Genomic DNA, 20,535 nt, shown 5'->3' on the forward strand with positions numbered 1-20,535 from the left:
GGAAGTAGGGCACAAAGAAAATTGTTATTTATACATAATAGTCACAATAACAACAACAAAAAAAGGTCTGAATGCAAATAGATTGCCTTGTTCGTGGTATTGAACGCATCAGTAAAACAGACAGAGTTACTGACATTCTTCATCGCCACAATCAGTCTTTTGAAATCGGAATAAGAGAGTGAGATACAGAGGAACAGAGCTGAGAGACTCTGAAGCGTAGCCATAATCTCTTCGGGGGCTTCAAACAGCTGCTTGGATCATGGCAACAATCACACACAACAGAGAAAGAACAAAAAAAAAAAAAGGAGACGAGGCTGCTCAAATCTCCTAGCAACAACATCTGGCACTTTCATCACTCTCAAGCACTGATTGTGCTCCAGTAGTGGATAGAAGGATGAAAAATACAGAAAAGACGACACAGGACTTCATCTTAGCAAACCGCCGAATTTACGAGACGGATTGCTGCCTTAATAACTACCTTTATTCTGTAATTACCTTTAAGAATATAAGCTTTCGCACACGTGGGTGGATTTATATGCGTTCTGTATTTTCGTAGGATGAATTCATTTGGAGCGCATCATACAAAAACCTTCAAAAAAAAAAATCCAACACATTCAGTGAAGATATGCAGAAGCATATATTTTAATTTGATTGTAAAAAAGGCGACTGTCTAACTATGATTGACAAGTCCGGCCAGTTGATGTTGATCCAGAAACGGGGAAAAGAAATACAATTAATCCCATAAAGTGTTTTTTTTTTTCCTTTTTATAATTTTCTCTGGCACATTTTCAAGGGTGCCGCATTTCATTTTGATCCAAATAACAAGAAAGGAAAGCCAAGAACTGAAGAGATTGACTTGAGAGAGGTTTATTAGGCGCGTTATCAGGTAAAATGCAAAACATTTGTCATAGCTGTTTTGAACAAACATACAGAAATCCTCATTCATCCAACTACAAGCTCAGTGGCAATGGGTTTGATTCTTAATCTGTTTGTGTGATAAGTCTGCGGCCTTGTTTTCACCAAAGAATCTATTTTATGGTTGTTCTTTTTACCAAATTCTAAACGTTCAAAGCAGTTTTCAAAGCTTTCTTACTGTGGGAACAAATGCTTCTGGTCAGCTTCTGGTTTTTTTATGTCAGAAAACAAGGAATGGACTTAACTGGACTTATGAGCATACAGCAGTGTTTTGTTCAAAAATCCCTGAGTTTATCATGATTTTTATTTTATTATTATTTTTTTTTTACATAATTAGACTGCAAGAGAGACGAGCATCTTTTTTGTAAACACTAATGACGTCTGAGTAAATATTAAAATTCATCTAATGTTTTCCAAGAGATAATTTGTTGTTTGTGTTATAATTCTCACTGTGGATCAATGGAGACCCAAGCCAAATGAATGTCTTTGTAATTTTTACCAGTCGTTAATGTTTCAGCCTGCGCCATGCTGTCAGATGGGTTAGTTCCAAGGAATTTTTTGATTCCACATGTCAGTTTGGCATCAGGGCTAAGTGTGGCTGGTGAAAATTATCCAAACTTTCAAATACAAAAAAGTGGAAAAACAAGTCATAATTTAACAGACAGAGGGACTGCTTTTTCAAATAGGTGCCGATTGGCTGTAGCGTTTCCCTCCTAATGAATTAAATCATAATTTCTTTGCTGGTTTTTGCATTTAGTCAGGTAATTTGTGCCCTGTGTTAAAAATGTACTTGATGATCTGAAACTTTTAGCTATGTTAGGAGAGACAAATTTGTTTTCACTACTCTCTACATATAATAAACTAAATGGACTTTTGCAAGAAAAAACTGGAATTTGACTACAGAATATGCAAGATCGCAATCTTCTGCCAAGATCCATCTTCATTTAGCAGGACAGTTGGACAAAGCGCATTTTAAAATTTGGGCTTTTGTATGCAAGACATAACCAGAGAGACTTTTGCAGCTAAATGTTCTTACCGTATTTAAAAACCTGTCCTTTTGTAATGTAATGGGTTGTGCACTGTGAAATATGATGATCATCCAGCTAGAGCTATGTTTTTTTTCTCCTTATTTTACTTTGATCTTCTGGTTACTCGCTAAACAGATCTTGACACAAGACACTCTGCTTCAATCTAAAGCCCAGCAAACTTCTAGGAAAGAGACTTTTCTTTAAGTCCAGCTATTCTTAACCTTGGAAACAACAACAAAAATATTGAAATAAGCTGAAGTATGAAAATCCCCTAAGTATTGGATGAAGTCAAAATTTAAATGAATTAGAACCATCTTATTTTATACGGTAGAGAATGGACAGGAAAACATTTCATATTACAACTGAATAAACTGATGATATGTGAAACAGCCAAATACAGCATACCTATGAATCAGAGTGCATGTAAAACTACTGATGGATGTTGGAGTGAAGCATGTAGGAACTATTTGGTGACTTTTATTGAAAAGTGAGTTTATTTAATCCCTCGGTGTTACACAGGGGCACCTTTCATGTGGTGATGTCGCTACAGAGAAAATAACAGTTAATCCCGTGTCACAGACCACGAATCCTGAGGAGATCTTTTTCTTTTTTTTTTTCAGTGCTCCAAAACCCAACATACCCCTGACAAAACATGGGTCCCCTTCTGGCTGCAGGGGCTCTCCGACTGTGACAAATATGGCTTGTGAAAGCTAGGAATAAAAGTGAACACCGCTGCAGTTCTTTATCCCGCCCCAGGTGAGAAGATTGGGCGGCACTTTGCGTGATTTCATCCATGCCGAGCTGTAAGTAGATTAAAAAGATCTATTGATTCTCCCCTCCTTCTGCTCGTGCGTCATGCTGGTGCAATCAATTGAAATGTTCCAAAATCTTCATCATCTGCCAAAGCTTGTGTGAACTTTGGAGCCTTCCATGCTGATGAGTAGAAATAACTCATGTTCAGCGGTAATTTGGACAAACAGCAAAGCTAAAACCAGCACATGTTTGCACAATTCCTTCTAAAATGATGCCGTTGCTCAAGAAACTAAAGCAGGAACATCATTTTGACAGATGCTTTTTCTAAGTGCATCACACATGTGCCTTTACTTGCTTCTTTCAAACAGAGAATTTTCTTTTTGCTTTCTTGATGTGGAGGTGCTTTTATTACGCAGGGACAATTGTTACATGTCGCAATTTAATTTCAATTTCAATTCAATTCTATTCAACTTCAGAATAGAATTGTGTAGTGTAGATTTGCACAGCAATGATAAGTACATTGATGTCAATCATTTTCCAGGAAAGTCATGAGCTCACCTTATATTAAAAGCCAGTATCTAAAGATGTCAGCATATTAAATGCTTTATGATAGTAGTCAAAGGGCACAGAAAGTGAAACTTTGTTTTTTAAAAACCAATGACAAAACAAATCATCATGCACACCTCACACCAACTATTAAGCATAGAGGCGAAGGAGTGATGATTTGGGCTTGCTTTCTAACTTCTGATCTTTGTGGCCCTTTTACACTAAGTTTACCTAAATAAAATCAGTAGATTAGAGAGCTGAGACTAAGCCTACAATGTGGAACTTCTATTTAAAATTTAAGCACTTCTGGACATCAATAACTAAACACTAGACAATAATACTGCTCAGAAATATCTGTATTCTTTCTGTTTTTGGTATGGTTCCTGTGTTTGCAAACACTTTTGATCAGGCAGCTTACTTTGTTCTTCCTCCAAGTTTGACATTGTGAAAACAGAAAAGACTTGCCAAAACAGACAACAACCATCATACAAGTCAGTAAGATACTCACTAAGCTCTTGCAGTTGTTTGAGATGAAGCACTTCCTCCTCTCCCGCCTCATCTCCAGAGCTGAAGTGCAGGGTGGAACCCTCCAGCATGAACCAGCCTGTCCTCCAGTGATACAGGTCATGACCTTCTTTGTATTGGAGTCTGCCAATCAGTTCGCTTTGTTTCCGCACCAGTCCCTCCACCTTAGACGGGATGAAGCACTGTGGATACCATGTTTTTATGAAAAAGAGAGACAAATAAATATATGCTGCATGTCCAAATTAAACGCAAAGCAACTGCAACCACACTAAATGTATACACTTTAGTTTGCATTCACTAGCAAAAGTTTCTGCGCCATGTTCTTTCAATTTAAATTGAAACTCTGGCCTCTTCTGCAGAGGGAGAGGCATATTTAGTGATGCTGCATTGACTCTTTTCTACCAGTGACTAAGTTGTCTAAGACTGGAAAGATAAGAGAGGTAACAGTGGGCATATTTATACAGGGACTTACAAAAAGTCTCCTTCAGCAAGCGGGGAAAGATGGTAAAACCACTTGTCTTACCGAAAGAGGCATTGCAGCGTGAACAAAAAAAGAATAAATAAAAAAATACTTCTTTACTTAAACTTTAGGTGAAAAACAAACTTATAGGAGGGTGGAAATGCGTGCTGTATGTGTGGGTGCGCTCTGCTCGAACGGTGTCACCTTTGTCAGCGCCTGGATCCAGTCATGCTGCGTATCCTGCGTCTCGGCTCCGACAGTCAGGGCTCGCTCCGTTCGAAGGTAGAGCTCAACGGTAAACACAGCCCTGCCGGAGACATGAAGGTCAACTTTCAGAGGATTCTGAATGCGAGAAAGCGTTCATGTACAGCAGCACGCCTCAAACTTTACGCATTTGCAAACATTAAGCATAAATGCCTGGGCTGCATTTTATTCAAGTTACTGTAAAGGCATTTTTCCTGTCGCTCTTCAGAATCTATGTGGTAAAGTGTACATTAGCGGGAACAAACACAAAGAAGCGGAGGGGAAAGGAGCCTTGTCACTAATTCATTCTGATTTACTGATGGTTTCTTAATGCATCACAAGCAGGAAATCTGTTGATGTAAAAGATTAATGCGCATACTAATAATCTCCTCCAGGGACGTAGCAAAAAAGTTGCACATATCTGAAAGAGTCATCTGAAAATGTTGGAGACAAAACAGTAAGCCTACACAAACATGGCCTTCCACCTAAACAGACATACTGAGTAAAGAGAGAGTTGATCAGAGAAGAAGTAATGAAGCGCCTGGTAACTCTGGAGGAATTACAGATGTCCACAGCTCAGGTGGGAGCATTTTTTTTTGACAGTAAACAGAACGCTTGTAGACGAATTAAAATAAAACCACAATTTTATGTTTTGCAAAACAATTTGCGTGACGTAAAACTAAGGCTGCACATCCCCCTGAAAGACCGTCGCATAGAAAAGTGGTGGTGCTGGCATAACATTGTGTTTATGCTGGGGAGTAATGATGAGAAGACAGATGGAGCTAAACAGAGGGCATATTTAGGAGAAAACCTGGTATTGGCCACAAAGATACTACAGATGAGGCCTATCTTCCAGAGAGATTGTAAACAGAACCAACCAAGAAACACTCAGCAACTTTTAATCAAAAATAGATGCGGGTGCACACATTAATCTTGGCTAAATGCAGCTAGTGTTTCATGTTTACAGAGGCTGAACCACATCCCATTTTTGATGCTATGATCAGAACACTTTTTAAGGAAAGCAAGCAAGAAATAAAATATCTTTGCCTTTCCTTTAATAACACAAGCTTGAGAATTGGGATTTTTCTGGCCATGTTTCATTCAGGCCAAGAACCTTTAATACTACTGGTGGAGGTCAAATATAGACATGTTTTAGGATGGCCTAATCAAAGTCTAAAGCTAAATCCAATACAAGATGTGTGGCAAGACTTGAAAATTGATGTTCACACATGCTCATCATTAAATCTGTCTGAGCTTCAGCTTTTGCATAAAGACTAGGGGGAAAATGTAAGAAGATATGCAAAGTTGACAGATAAATACCCCCAAAAGACCAGCAGGTGCAACTGCAGCAAAAGCTTGTTTAAAAACATATCGACTCAGGGAGACCGAGTAAAAATGCTCACCACACTAGTCATATTTTTTTATTTGTAAAGATTTTTTTTTTCATTTCCACAACTTTTCATTTTCTCCTGATAATGAGTTTATGAAACCACTTATCAATTTCTTCATGTCACACAGCACGCATTAGTTTGTGTTGGCTCATCACATAAAATGTTGATAAAAATTATGATGTTTGTGGTTGTGGGGTAATAAAACAAATCTTAGTTTTTCCAAGTAAGATTCTTCCAGAAAACACTGGAAAGTCTTGAGAAAAAAGAAAAAGAAATAAATGTTAAAATCTGAAAACTGTTGTGGAACAGTTGAAGATTTCTCGAGCTTTACTTATACTTTTGTCAGACATTAATTCACTGGGTCTTCAAACAGAGTATGTTAGAAGACCCAATCGTTTATGCACAAAAGCCTATTTCAAAGAAAAATAAAACAAAAAACGAACACTTCCAAAGTCAAACTCCCAGGCAAAACTTTGTTAAAAAAAAAAGAAAGAAAGAAAGAAAGGCCACCATTATTCCCTTAGTCTTTTCACATCCTGTTGTGTTTGCCTCCGCTCTGAAACACCTTTGCTTCTGTCTATCAATGAAAGTGTCACAGGTCAGAGTATCGCTAGCTTAATGGCCTGCAAACATTACATCTCTGCTGCGAGCCGACACGGCGGCGCCTCTAAATGCTGCCGCGACGGGTGTTCAAGGCGACATGTCGCACGGGGTCAAGGCAACTACGAGTCACTTTCTTTTCACAGGTGTCAGGGGAATAGACGAGACATGGGTGTTTGCCCTCGGAGGTCCCCCCCCCTCCTCCCGCCGCCACTGGCTTCTCCTCGTTTCCACCGCTCCACGCCTCCTCCTGCCTCTGAACTGGCAGGTGTGCAGCCGCTTGTTAGTGGAGGTCCCACAGGGAGAGAGCGGAAGAGTACATTGTTGTGCTTGGCAAATGCTATGGTAAAGAAAGGACACGGAGGATGAGAGATGAACGCTAAATAATGCGAGTCCCAGGGGGAGGTATTGGCAGAGGAATAGGTATGTGGGGACAGGGGGAGAGAGCGAGCTGAAGAGCAGAGGAATGAGAGCGCAGAGCCAGAAAGCACTAAAGGCCACTTTTATGCACTGCACCTGCATTTTCTATTTGAGAGGATTTATCTCAGTAATGAGCAAAATGGCTTTTATTTAGCTATATTCAGAAATGAAGTGTTTATCTTTTGTTCTATCATATTTGCCTTTAAACACGTCAGAGCAAGCCAAATGCTGACAACAGTGGTCCTGCCTGAACTTCAATTACATTTCAATTTCACATTTGACACAGTAAGTAAGTCACCAGATGCATACTGTAGTTGGGGTAAAGTTTTAGCCCAAATCGGTCATTAAATCATACTACTGTTCTGGAATCAGCCAAATCAAAACAATAAGCACAAGAGGGGATTTTGACTCACGTATTTTAAATATCAATAGATCATTGCACTTTATGCTGTTCAAACCAAAACTCAGTTTATGAAGCAGAACAGCAACTTTTTTAAAAAGTTTTCTCGCACACTTTTAATTGTTGATCAACAAGTGGTTGCTGTTTAAATCAACCGTGGGTTGCTCTTTGTGCGATTCTGTTCTGTGAGGTTCTCCCTGGCTTCTGTACCTCCAGTCCATGTCCCCCCGGAGTTATTTCCACCACACGCACCAAGAGCCTGCAGAAATACTAAACCATTTATTTATTGTCGTTACTGAAACCGTATTTTTAGGACTTTAAAATCATCTTGCTTTTTTCATGAAAACAAAATCTAAAGACCTCAGGGACTAACTCGCACAAACCTGTAACTCCTTTCACAAAGTCACTGTTTATACTCACTTTAGGAGTTAATGAAACAGAATAATAGAGTCAGTGAGGGAAGCAAGTTGTAAAACAGGGGACCAACAGAGGGTAAAGTAATATGAAAGGGAGAAGAAGCTTGAAAATGTAAAAAAAAAATAAAAAGAATAGATGGATCCGGTGCGTCTTTCAAGGTGCAAATACTTGCCGTAAAACAAGAAGCTTTGTTAAAAATAAAAAATAAAAAAGTTAAACTTATCATGAACCGACACACTCATTTTGCATTCATTTCCTAGGAGTGGCTGTGTAATATTCATGCAACTTGAGCAAACGTATACCTCTCCTCCGACTCTGTGTCTGGCAGTGTCCTCTGCCACGGTGAAATTACCCAGAAACGTCGCGTTTAATGGAAACGACTCCCACGGCCTCCTGCAGCGTGCTGATAGGCTGCTGGGGGGAGTGTGTCATCTGCATACATCAATATTTATAAGCAGAAGCAGACAGTCGAGAGGTTGAGACGTCCCTGCTCTCTCTCTCTCTCTCTCTCTCTCTCTGAGCCGACACGCGCCATGGCGGGGGGAAAGCGCTCAAAGTTTGCAGAAGTGAAAGGGAGCGAGGCAGAGTTTAATCTAGTGAAACCATTAACAGTGTTAGCAACAGACAAAATAATAGCCCCCCTCCCTCCTCCGTCTCCCGCTCGTCGCCCAACTCGGGGTGACACTGTGACCTGTAACTGGGATGTTTGCGGCAAGCAGCGAAAGAGCAGCGCCTGCTTGGTGGCGTGCGTACGCGCTCGCCGCCTCACGTGTGGCGTCCGGCTCATTATGCGGGTCGTTATGTTACTGAGCCAGATGTGCTTCTTATGGCTGCACAGATAGCTTTTACAAACAAACACATTGTTCACTCCTCTCAACATCTGCTGCTATCATTAAAGAGTTAGCTTCGGCTTTAATCATAAGCCATTACCGGAGTACTTGCTTTAGCTGTGCAGCACAAACACACACGGGTGTCGCACGCACGCACACGCAGAGAAAGAGGGATCCAGTGGGAGAGGAAAAAGCTATGAGCAGAAGCCGTTCGAGGCATCTGTTTCTCCTTTGCATTCGTGTCACCTCCAGATGAAATAAAGAGAAAGTTTGCCGTCGGAGCAACTTTTCAACTAAATCATAATCCGGCTGCAGAGACGAGGCTGATGGGGGGAGACGGTGGCAGTAAAATGAACGGAGGAAAGTGGCAGTTAGAGCTGCGCCGCTGATGTCTGCATTGCCACCAAAGTGAAAAAGGAAATACAGCTCTCATAAAGCCCTGATGGGCTGCATTAAAGCGAGCGACGCCCGATCTGAGATTACGTTAACAAGACGTATCCGACGAGGAGTTGAGGCGACGTGGAAGTCTGCGGTTACAAGCATCTGCGCGTTTACTGGATGTCAGAGACGGCTCGCGCTGTATGAGCAGGTGACTGTTATGGAGCAAATAAAAGACTTTAATCACCAAGTTTAGGCTTCCTTTACGGTTTTTGTCACACAGTGGGAGAGATGCATGCAAATCTTTTTGACTTGTAAATGCTTAAATAAATACACTTGTGTACTGAATAAAGATTTATTACACAGACTGCAGTGAAACCTTCAGCTTTAGGAGTTTTGTGAAAACTCCATTCATGATTTTGCGGAAAATTCACAAGGGGTGGACCACGTCTGGTGTCATTGCTTCAGGAGCCACCAGACAGAGACTTTCATGACTTTAACATTCCTTGTTTATGCTATTTTAGAAGCACCTTGAGGTCCTTTGTGAAGTTATGGTGTTTTATAAAACCCACAGTCAGGACAGACATCTCACAAGAGCATCTAGAGAGCTTATCTATATGGATTTCTGCGTAACAATGCATATGATTGACTGCAGGTGATGGTTTATACTTGCCAACATTTAAAAAAAAAAAGTATTTGACAACACTCACTGAGAAATATTTCGAACAACAGACAAGTAAAAGTAACATTAAGTAAAGATCTAAGGAGGACTGTATGACTTGAATGGTTGCAGACCAACATGACGCTTTTGGGATGCCCCAACTTCAACCCTGTCAGAAATTTGTAGATTATAGCTAAAAGCTTAGTATGTCCAAGAAAAAAACAACAATAATTTTCAACTGAATGAGTTTTGACAAGAAATAAATAGGTCAAATAAATAGAGTTCTACCAGAAGATTCCCACTGGCTCCAAAAAGATAGATGAGGTGAAACTTGCTGAGTGGCATTTAACAAAGTTTTAACAAGGATACATAGTCATTTTTAACCTTTAGCAGTTAAAGGGTGATCCTTAGAAAGTAAAAAAAATAAGGTTTCCGCATTTTTAAACTAAGATACTCGTGTAGGTTTTGGACATATCTTTCCATTTGTGTGAGTGTGTGTTCATACCCCACTCCAGTCATAGTTTCTGAGTTACTGACAGCCAGGCTGACCACTTCGGTGACATCTACCCTCCCCATGGCTGAGGGGCTTCGCTCATTCTCGTAAAAACTCAGGAAGCCGCCCTCCAATGTACACCAGCGTCGTCCCATGTCTGAAACATAAACACACACACACAGAAAGAATACCAGTTCAGGCATCAGGAACCTCGTTTTATGGGTGTCATATTTTAAAGTTTCTCAAATAGACCTTTTTGCCCCCAAAATGAGTAATCAGTTTACCTTGATACTGGTAATGTTAAGCCACTATGTTTGGAGTAAACAATGGATTTTGAAAGCAACGTAATGCAAATAAAAACAAACAAACAAACAAAAAAACAAATACAAGGGTGGTCATTTTAAGCAAAAGCTGATGAGACAAAAAAAACAAACTATCTGTAAAGTCAACTTTAAATATAGACATCATAGAAGGACACACAAGCAGACTGATGCAAAATTGTAAAGTCCAAGCAGGTTTCAATCTACAAACATCTTCTCAACAGAAAGGCTGGAAAACACACAACTTTGTGTTTTATGACTGCCGTACGGTGAGATTTTCATAGCCAATGAGCATGAAGTTCATGAAAACATACCTAATTTTGGATTTTCAAAGTCACCATGCCATCTGGGTTTTTTTCTCTCCTTGTTCCGAAACAAACACACACGTACAAACAGCTTCACACCCCACAACCCCCCGTTGTTCGCAACTCCAAAGTTTCCAGCGTATTCATCTCATGAATATGCTAATTGTGCCTTCCTCTGCCAACTGTGATACTTCTGAAGAAACAGATATAGTTCCAATAAAAAAAGGAAGTGTCGACAACTGGATGTAGAAAGAAAAGGGATGTGATAAACACGGGAAAGGAGGATGTCAGTTTTGCTCTATTCACCCTCACGCTGCATCTCTTTACAGCCGTTTCTCACTTTATCTCTGTGTTCTGTTCATAAGCAAAAAGTTATTTGTACAAGAATTCAGTAAAAAAAAAAAAAAAAAAAAAAAAAAAAAGCAACATAATTAATTTTTTTTTCTCTCCCTTGGCATTTAAAAAAAATACCCTCTCGCTGACCTCACTTCACTTGAAGAAAAAGATAACTCCAGCAGCCACAGAGGCATCATCTTCATTTACCCACTGTGCATGTAGGGGTTTAATGTGCCAGTGTGGGACAGACGGAGAGAGACAAAGTGTGGTATTTAAAGCTATTACCACTCGGATCTGTCTGGCAGGATATAGTGCTGCCTTGGTGACAGAAAAGATTAAAATACATTTCACTTTGGTTTAAAACGTGCCCCTAAATCACCGAGGTTTTGCAGAAAATGTCATGTCCATCATTTCCAGGACAACATGGTAAAGTTCTTGTTTTGTACTATATTGTAATTTTGTGTTGCTTCTCATTTTTCACAGCTGCGACACCTTAATAACTGAAGACAAATCTGCTCCACTGAGTCTCTAGCCGTCATTGTAACCTGTATAGAAGTCATTGTTGCTTTCTTTCAAGAAGATTGACTGTCCTTTACTGTCACACAGAAGATTTTAAATATTTATAAATATCCAACACTCTTTTAGTGGTTGGTGTAAAATATTCTATTTGTTTCAATTAAGAAATAGATTTTTTCAGTTGAAACAGTGTAATGACGAGCAGTCAACCAGTATTAAGTACCTTTGTGTAACGTAGAATGTTCTAGTACAGGTAAAGAGTTTATCAAAAGTCATTTTTCTCAGACATGTCACAAAATTAAGAAAAGAAAACTATCCTAATTCAAAAATGTTATTTCTACACAGAGTGATGACTGCTGATAATTGTCCAATAGTCCCTTCACAACTTCACAAGAAGCCCAAGCCACAATGGGTAATTGCTAAAGGTAATGGCTGTTCACATGGGGATACAAAGATATCAATGGAAAGTTGAATGGGTGGACAAAAGACGGTAAAAAGAGCAGAAGCACCAGGGATAACCACAGATTTGAGAATGTTTTTGTAAAGAACTTGAGGGAGATTCAGAAGGGATGGATCACAACAAGGGTGAGAACTTTAGGAGCCACCACACAAAGAAATATCTAGAACACCAAGAGTTACAGTTTGTATTGAGCCACTTCTGGATAATTTACAAGCCATCCTACCTGGGCTGAGAAATCTTCTTTTAATATCCTGTAGAAGTCAGTTAATAAAACGTCTACCATCTTTAAGACCTCAGCTGAGCTTAAACACATTCATACCTAAAAACAGAGCAATAATTTTTAAAGGGAAGAGGATTGTGAGGGACGTGAGGGAAAAAAAACATCCTCAACGGTCACAATAAAAAAAATAGCCGCTATGTATTTAGTGTGAGGTCATGCAACAGCTACGACAGAACGATTCATTTAAAAGCTTTTTATACATCTTTACAAGAGATGCCAATGAATATGGAGTGTTCTCTGTGAAGCTGCTTTGCTAGGAGCAGCGCAAATCTGAAAAAGCTGAATGAATTTCAAACAGTTCAACAAAACCACTTCTAAGTGGCATTTTTTTAAAAAAATAAATAAATAAATTGTGGCAAAAGTCCCTTCCTCTTATGGTGGTTAGTGGGTTTAGATCCCTTCAACACATTCCACCAGGAAACTGGCTTCGTCAGAAAGCCACAGATCTTGAGAATCCTTCTATCGTCCTTTTTCTGGGACTGTTCTCTTTCTTAGCGGGTGGGATATATCAGTAGCTTCTGCACGAGAACCAGCGTAATATGAGGGGAACAATAGTGCTTGATTTACAATCTAGCAGCTGCGTCCATTGCCAGCTGTTCCCCCTCCCCTCCCGCCCACACACATACAGTGGCCCCGTGGCCCAGCCGTACTCCACGGGAGTCCATAACCAGCCACAAGAGACGACACTCACGAAAGCCAGCCAAGGTACGCGACTCCACCAGATTAAATGGGCCAATTAGCATGTACACCAAGAGAGCTCCCTGCATAGTGTTTTCCAAAGGAAGGAAGGTCTCAGAATGTTAAACCTCTTTTCACCATTTTTCTGCTTTTTACACGGATCGTTTTTCAACAAAATGCTCTAAATTATCCAAATGTGCAAGGCGAACAGGTTGATTGGATTCAAATTATAACCTTGTGTTTCTCTCCTCACTCTCAAAGAAAAAGAGACGTATTCAAAGCCTCTTAACTACAAGTCTTCCTGTAAGTCTTCCTACTGTCTTAAACTTTTTTTATCAATGTGCCACGGACATCCAATTCAGTATTCATCAGAATAGAAAGGCTGTGCCTCGTGTCTTCTTCCCCCCCCCCCTTTCATTTTTGTGAATCCTTTTTGACTCTCACTCCCATGTCCGCCCCCTTCCACCAATCTTCTGCCTATCTCACCATCAGACTAAAATATCTGCAACGAAGACATCTGGTGGACAGCTTGTCAGAGGGGCTCGAAATGGAAATCAGGAAAACGGAAAAGGATCTGAAGGATATGTCTGTGCCAGAATTAGAGCCTACTTCATTACATTGAGGGATGGACAAATATGACAAAAGAAATGGCAAAGAAATAAAAGGAAATCAGTATCTTGTCATGTTTTTCAACCTACAATACTACTCACTCAGTCCTCTAAATGTTGCAAAAATGAATGGAAGTTGCATGTATTAGGTACATGTTACTATCACAAGCTCAGATCAACACAAAATAGTTAATAATTACCAGTATGCAAAAAGTAAGGCACTTGGAATTGAGCCCTTTACTCTTATGCCTCTTGATAGCTCAGTGGAACTAAATTCTTTTGGTAACCTAATTAGTAAATAGGGTCTATTAATCTTATTTTGAACACAGCTGTTCTACGAATGCCTAAGAGGTTTGTTAGAGAACATTGGTGAACAAAACGCATCATGAAAACCAAGAAACACAGCAGACATGGTCGCAGATGTAGCTGTGGAGATGTTTAAGCAGGGTTGGGCTATGAAACCTTATCTTGAGTTTTGCAGATGTCACAGAGAACTTTCAACTGGACCAATGGGACTTTGGCACCCATAAAATGGCTTTTATAGAAAGGAGAACAGAAAAATAGCCATTTCTGAAATAAAGTCATTAGAAGTTGGCTAGAACCTATTAAGGAGACACACCAGTCATGTGGAAAAAATTTTACTGGGGTCAGATGAAACCAAAACTGAACTTTATGGAGAACAGTTGAGGTGTGGTGGACATAACACTACGCATCACCTTGAGCACAACATCCTGCATGGTGAAATATGGTTGTGACGGCGTCATGCTGTGCGGCTTCTTTTCTTAAGCTGGAACAGAGAAGCTGCAAGAAAAGCTTTTAGAAGACTTGAAACTGAGGCGGTTCACCCTTCAGCCAGATAAAAATGTCAAATATACTACATAGTTCAGATTGAGGCAGAGTTCTATGTTAGAACAGTCCAGCATAGAAAAGACCTAAATCAAATTAAACATTTTGAAAACGTATGTTTATAGACACCCGGTGTCTAATATAAAAAAATTATTCTGCAAAGAAAATTGGGCAAAAATTTCAAACCTTAGATGGGCAATGAGGGTGAAGACGTGCCTAAAAAGAGGCTGTATGTGCAGCATTAGCTTGAAGGATGATAAATACTTCTACAAGGCAATGTATAGCAGAATAAAATCTACTCACAGTTTGAAAAGAGAATCTGAATATATACCACAGAGACGATTTGTCTCGTTATGGAAGACCCAGATTCAAGTTTGCAAATGAAAAAAGCAATTGAATTGTTCATACGGGCTCAATAAAACATAATTTGACTTCTATCCACAAGCCCTCCATTCCTCAACGTCTCCACGGAAAGCGAGTGAGTTACGGCTGCAGGCGAAGGCAGGGCACCGCTGATGAGGAAAAGACAAAAGCTAATCAGAAATTATGCGTGCCATTTCCTCAGTGCCAGTCACCATATCAAACAGAGACTTCCAAGCCGTCTCTCTTTACCTCCTCCAAATGACTCTGGCACCGAGAAGAAAACGCACAAAAGAGGTGGACCATTTAAATGTGATTCACTTCTTTTTCCTTTCCATTGGGAACGATTCACTGGAGCAGGAATCAACTGTCTGCACTGCTGGAGTCAATGTTGCAAAAGTATTGAGTTTAGAGGAGTACAACATGTTTTTTTTTTACCACAAGACAAGAAAAATAATTGCCTTACTCATCCACATCAATTGCATGCCACTTTGGTGAATTTGTAAAGTTTGCACCATAAACAAACAAAAAACTAGCTTGACTTGTCTCCAAATAATAGCTTATGGCACATTAAAGCAGTGCTTTCATTAAGTCCTATTCACACTATGAATTATTAAACACTCAGGCACATCTATAGAGCATCAAACCATTAGCCTCTGAAGCCAACAGCATCCTGCATTACATTCAAAAATACCTCGCCCGTCTGTGCTCACGCAGCCCCGGCTGTTCTCCCCTTTTTCATTGACGAAGTTGGAACACGTTGAGTTTTCTTCTTTTCTTTTTTTTTTTTTTTTGCACCCCAACCCTGCTGAATTTTTCAGCAGCAGCAGCTGCAGTTAAAGTGCCAGTAGAGCACAAAAGCAAAGTCTTCTATAATACATGAAATAATAAAATGTTTTATAGGTTGAACCTTCAGAGGAGTTCATGCAGATGCAAGAGGTACTAAAAGCACAACAGTGAACAGAATGGCCTTTAACAAAGCAGATGCACTGCTTTGCAAGTCATTTCAAAAACACTAAATGAAAAGTAAAAGTTGAATACCCACATGGAGTGGTCTATGTGACGATAAGCTTTTGCAGTGTCTCTCAGTTATTTTCCGTCATGCGTCCCCTAAGTATCGTACTAGTTTTTCCACACACCCCAAATCCCCTTCCCTCCCTTCCATTTAATTATTATTGTGAGCCTGGTAATGTAACTATACAAACCACTGGCTTTAGTATTGTATGACCTGATTTTCAAAACAGCTGTTTTATTGTTCTCAAAACAATTTCCAAGTTCAGTTTAAGTCAATCAGTAACATTTAATCAAGACTACTGAGTCTGAAAGGGAAAAAAGTGCAAACAAGTCACTAGGATTTGAAAACATTTGTGCAAAATTTGCAGCAACATTGCTTATATTTCAGCTTGGCAGAATAGATAAAAAGTGCATAACATTGTGCATCGACAATAAAAATGTGGGCTCTGTATTTCCTGGACTTATATATATAGAATTATATTGGATTTAAAGTGTCATTTGATCAATTTGAAAATCTATTCTTTAAAAAAAAACTAATTTTGTTACATCTGAAATTCCGTCGTTGCTGTAGAGTACAATTTTTTCCCAAAGTAAATGATGGCTAAAAACTTTAATATAAAGAGCCATATTTCAATAAATTGAAACTACCTTTTAAATAGTAGACTCAAATCGAATTTCATTACCACAGATAATGAGATTTTCTAGAGATACTGGGATAAAATTTATCCCAGGTCCCTGTAAGAAGCAATTTCCCAGACCTGAGCTCTGTTCATTAGCTGGCATGTTCAACCACCAATAAGAGCTGAGGGGCTGTGGGGTGATGGGAATAGAGACGAATGGCTCAATATGAAGGAGACTCTGCTCGCTCAAGTGGCAGGTACTGCTTCACCCTCCATCGTTCAATTCCTTATCCCAGTCCTCAGGCCTCTGAATAGCCACCTTTCCCTGAAGGAGTCCCCAATGCTGCTTCCTTGTGCTAATTACCCATGGGTCCAACAATGCTCCAGCTGTTTGGAGATGTGGGAATGTTGCACAGGCTGGGTGTGTACCTGAAGCAGCTGAGGAGTCTGGGTGGGAAAACGAGCCTGATTAAAACTTTTACTCTGTTTTCCAGGTCAAAGGGAGGAGAACTGAAAAGTTGATGGGATCCCCTATCAAAAGTAAATACTTTAAATTTGTTCTAAATCTTATTCTCAGCAGACCATCGTTAACCTTCTGCCTCATCTTACATACAGTTGTCAGACAAGACCTCCCAGAAGACCATGCAGAGGACATGTCAAAGACAGATCCATTGATCATTCTGACTTGACTGTTTGCTGAGTAGATTGACAGTTTGGCAGTTGAAACACTGACACTGATTGACCAGCGCTTAAGAAAAGGAGACCTTTGACAAACGTGCAGCTTAAATTGCTTACAAATGGATTGATGCATTGATTGGACTTGTCATGTTTTTTTTTTCTTGTTTTTTTTGTTAAAAGGCTTTTGAACTCACCGTCTCGTCCACGCCGATCCGGCATCGTCTTAGCTGGGCCAGACGAGACATAGAGAAAGCCGTCCATGAAGATGGACGCATCAGGCAGTGAAGAGTTTTCTGACCACTGATCCAGCCTTGGGAAATCTACAAGGAGACAAATTTGCTTAATGTATTTGTGGGGAACAGTAATAGAAATTTTTGTGAAGAAAAAAAAAAAGTAAATTGGCATATCAAAAATCAATCTTAATAATCAATGAAACAATCTTTGTTGGCATTACAACAATCAAATTCTTCTTGTAATTTCTAACCAGCGCATTGCATTTTTCCATATTTGTTTGTGATCAGTTTAGTGATAAATTTCAGGTATTTTTTGTTTTGTTTCCCAATCAAAGGCCTATTTGCTCCCTCCTCAGGTTTTACATCAGATTCAATTTGAGACTTTGACTGGGACACTCCTAAACAATGTTAATATTACTTGAGACAGAGGAAATATGTTGGTCTAAATCTGCTAAGGGTTGACATTTTAAATCTGTGACGTGGTTTTGTACACTTGAGGTTAGCTTTAAATCACCTTAGAAACCAGCAAAGACTGGGGGCGGCACATGAAGATGTGGTAGAGCAGTCGCCCCATATACTGAGGTATTTGGTCCTAGATGCAAATTCTGACCCTGGGAACTGTGGCTGTATTTCTCCCCCGTTTGTTTTTGCCCATTTTTTTTGTTTATTATGAATTAATAGCAGAATAGCAATTCTCTAAATTGTCTGTTTTGTACGTGTTATGTACTCAAACAAAACAAATGTCCTTCAACAGAAAAAAAGCTGAATTTTGCGGACTAGCTTTGTTATGTTTGCCCACTCCTGACTTACCCTTAAGCAAAGCAATGTATCCCCACCAGATTCCTGATTACTGTTCTTGAACCAAAGCTCTGACCTCCATGTGGAGACTTTTTCTTTTTCCCAGTGGGCCTTGAAAAAAAGAATCAGCACAACACTGCCTTTTTAATCACAAGACGCATAAAGGTGATCATACAAGGTTCTGTTTAATTTAGTCATGACTTTGTCACATGGTCCTACTTTTGCAAAGGCAAGGATTGTGTGTTCAGAGAGCATTTCTCCATGCACTCAATCTTTTAAAAATGACTTTTACTCTCTTCTGTGTCCATCAGAGGAAAGAAGCATTCCGATCTTGCCCTCTTTAATCTGAACTCCCTCCACTCATCCTTCCTCGCTAGTTTTAAGAGCTCCCCACATTCAGCCTTATCATTTTCAAATTCAATTAGCTTTCATTCCAAGGTCCAATTTTCTGCCCAAGCCTTGGTAATATCTTACAGATTTTATCTTGAGCACCTCCAGCTCTCTCATCAGGCAAGGTAAAATAACTTTAATTGAAACCAGTTTTGATTGAATCGACATTTCCCCCCTTCGACGCCACCTCCAACGCCTCGTTTCATGCCCGCACATCTTTCAGTGGAGAAAAACAATCTGTCCGTTTATCGAGACACTATTGTTTTTGTTCTGTATATGGTTTCATTATGTCAAATTAATTAACAGCAATCATATGAACAAACGTACAGCAAAGGGCTTTTTAATATATGACTAATTATGGATGGATAATTTGGGAGCATCTAATGAATCTAATCACTTACTTTTTCAGATCAAGTGTAGCTTTGTTACATTTTAGCCTTGGAGGTTATTGTGTTAGATTTGATGAACGATTCAAATTCCAAAAGTCAAACTAGGTAAATATACTTTCACAGACCAGTTTTTTTTTTTTTTTTTTTTTTTTTTTTGTCAGGAATAGTCAATCGATCTATGACATGGAGAAAATCATCAAAACTGCACAAGAACATGTTTGCATGGTTTAATGAGTTGATTTCAGATGCAGCATTCAAATGGCTGGGTTAGGATTTTCAGGAAATAACTCGAAAACATAGATCTATCCTCTCATATATCAATCAGGATGGCGGTGCAACAGAGTGAGGGATATTTTATTGGCACACTTTGGGCTCTTTAGTACCAGTTGAGAATCGTTTAAACACCGCAGAATTCCGGTGTTATTGATGACCAAGCTAGTCCCTTTATGACCAGAGTACACCCATCTACTGCCAGCAATTTCCAGAAGTTGTAATGCACCACATTACAAAGCTGACATCATCTCAAACTAATTTGTTGATGCTAATTATGGGTTTAGTGGACTCCAATGGCCTCCACTGCCACCAGATCTCAGGTCATCAGAGGACTTTGAGAATTGACAGAAAGGAAGATTTGCATTATGGATGTGCAGATGAAAATCCAGCAACTGTGTGTTGCCGTCACGTCAATGTGGAGCAAAATCTCCAAAGTGCATTTCTGACAACTATTTGGCCAAGTCTTGGGGACAATCAGAGTGTTTGTGACAATGTAAACTCTTCCCACGGATGCCATTTTGGCCCAGCCTCTTTCTTATTGTTGAATCACCAACACAAAAATTTCACTAAAGGGAAGTGAGGCCTTCAGTACTTTGGAGGTTGTTCTAGGTAATTTTGTGACCTCTTGGAAGACTTGTCTTAGAAGACTTTTTGAAATTTATTTCGGAGCAATTTGAAAGTCCACTTCTGGGACGTTCAGTTATGTTCTATGTTTTCTCCATTTGTAAATAATGAAGATCACTGCGGTTCACTGACATTCAAAAGCCTTTATCAACCTTTCCAGAAGACAAATTCAATGACTATTTTTCATTAGTTAAATTTCTTTAGATTATGGCATTATGTTTTTCTTTTTAAGAGTGCTTAGCCTACTTCATTTTGTCAGACAGGCTCAAATTAGAAGGCATTTTAATTTTACCGTCAGCAGAGATGGTGGCTAGTGAATCTGAACAAAAACAAATGTGGTTATTAGATTCTTGTAAAAGCCTAGATTGGTTTGTATAACTTTTTTTGCATTATGAATTAAATCATTTAAGCTCTGGTTTCAATCATGAAAGTGGCTAAGCATAGCAGCTATACTGGTGCGCCATTTTTTAAAATTCTGAAACATTTAAGTGTGAAAAAAACTCCAGAATAACACAAAAACTAGGAGACACTTTTCTCAGCACTGCAGAATTAGATGCCAGCTTTTAAGAATAAAACAGCAACAAAGTGAGTGTAATACACACACACACACACACGCACGCACACACCCACACTGAAGTGTTTCCAACCACTCAGGTTGACAGAATGTAAATAAGCCAGTGGTTGATGCTGTATCAGTTGTAACAAGCCTCTCTTTGTGAGCATGCTTAACAACCCCTGTGGGCCCCT

At 39.5% G+C, this 20,535-nt stretch overlaps 1 protein-coding gene across 3 annotated transcripts in view; it reads right to left on the reverse strand.

Moving 5' to 3' along the window:
• Positions 1-20,535, reverse strand: part of arap2 (ArfGAP with RhoGAP domain, ankyrin repeat and PH domain 2) — a 130,831-nt gene that overhangs the window by 36,731 nt on the left and 73,565 nt on the right. For all 3 annotated transcript variants that reach the window (XM_044097633.1, XM_044097632.1, XM_044097634.1), the window contains exons 15-18: positions 17,276-17,401; positions 10,073-10,217; positions 4,432-4,534; positions 3,751-3,949 (exon numbers count right to left, since the gene is read on the reverse strand). In XM_044097633.1, coding sequence (XP_043953568.1) covers positions 3,751-3,949; positions 4,432-4,534; positions 10,073-10,217; positions 17,276-17,401 — 573 coding nt within the window. The remainder of the gene's footprint in view (positions 1-3,750; positions 3,950-4,431; positions 4,535-10,072; positions 10,218-17,275; positions 17,402-20,535) is intronic.

Source organism: Gambusia affinis, linkage group LG18 (genome assembly GCF_019740435.1).
Source record: "Gambusia affinis linkage group LG18, SWU_Gaff_1.0, whole genome shotgun sequence".
NCBI classification, from domain to species: Eukaryota; Metazoa; Chordata; class Actinopteri; order Cyprinodontiformes; family Poeciliidae; genus Gambusia; species Gambusia affinis.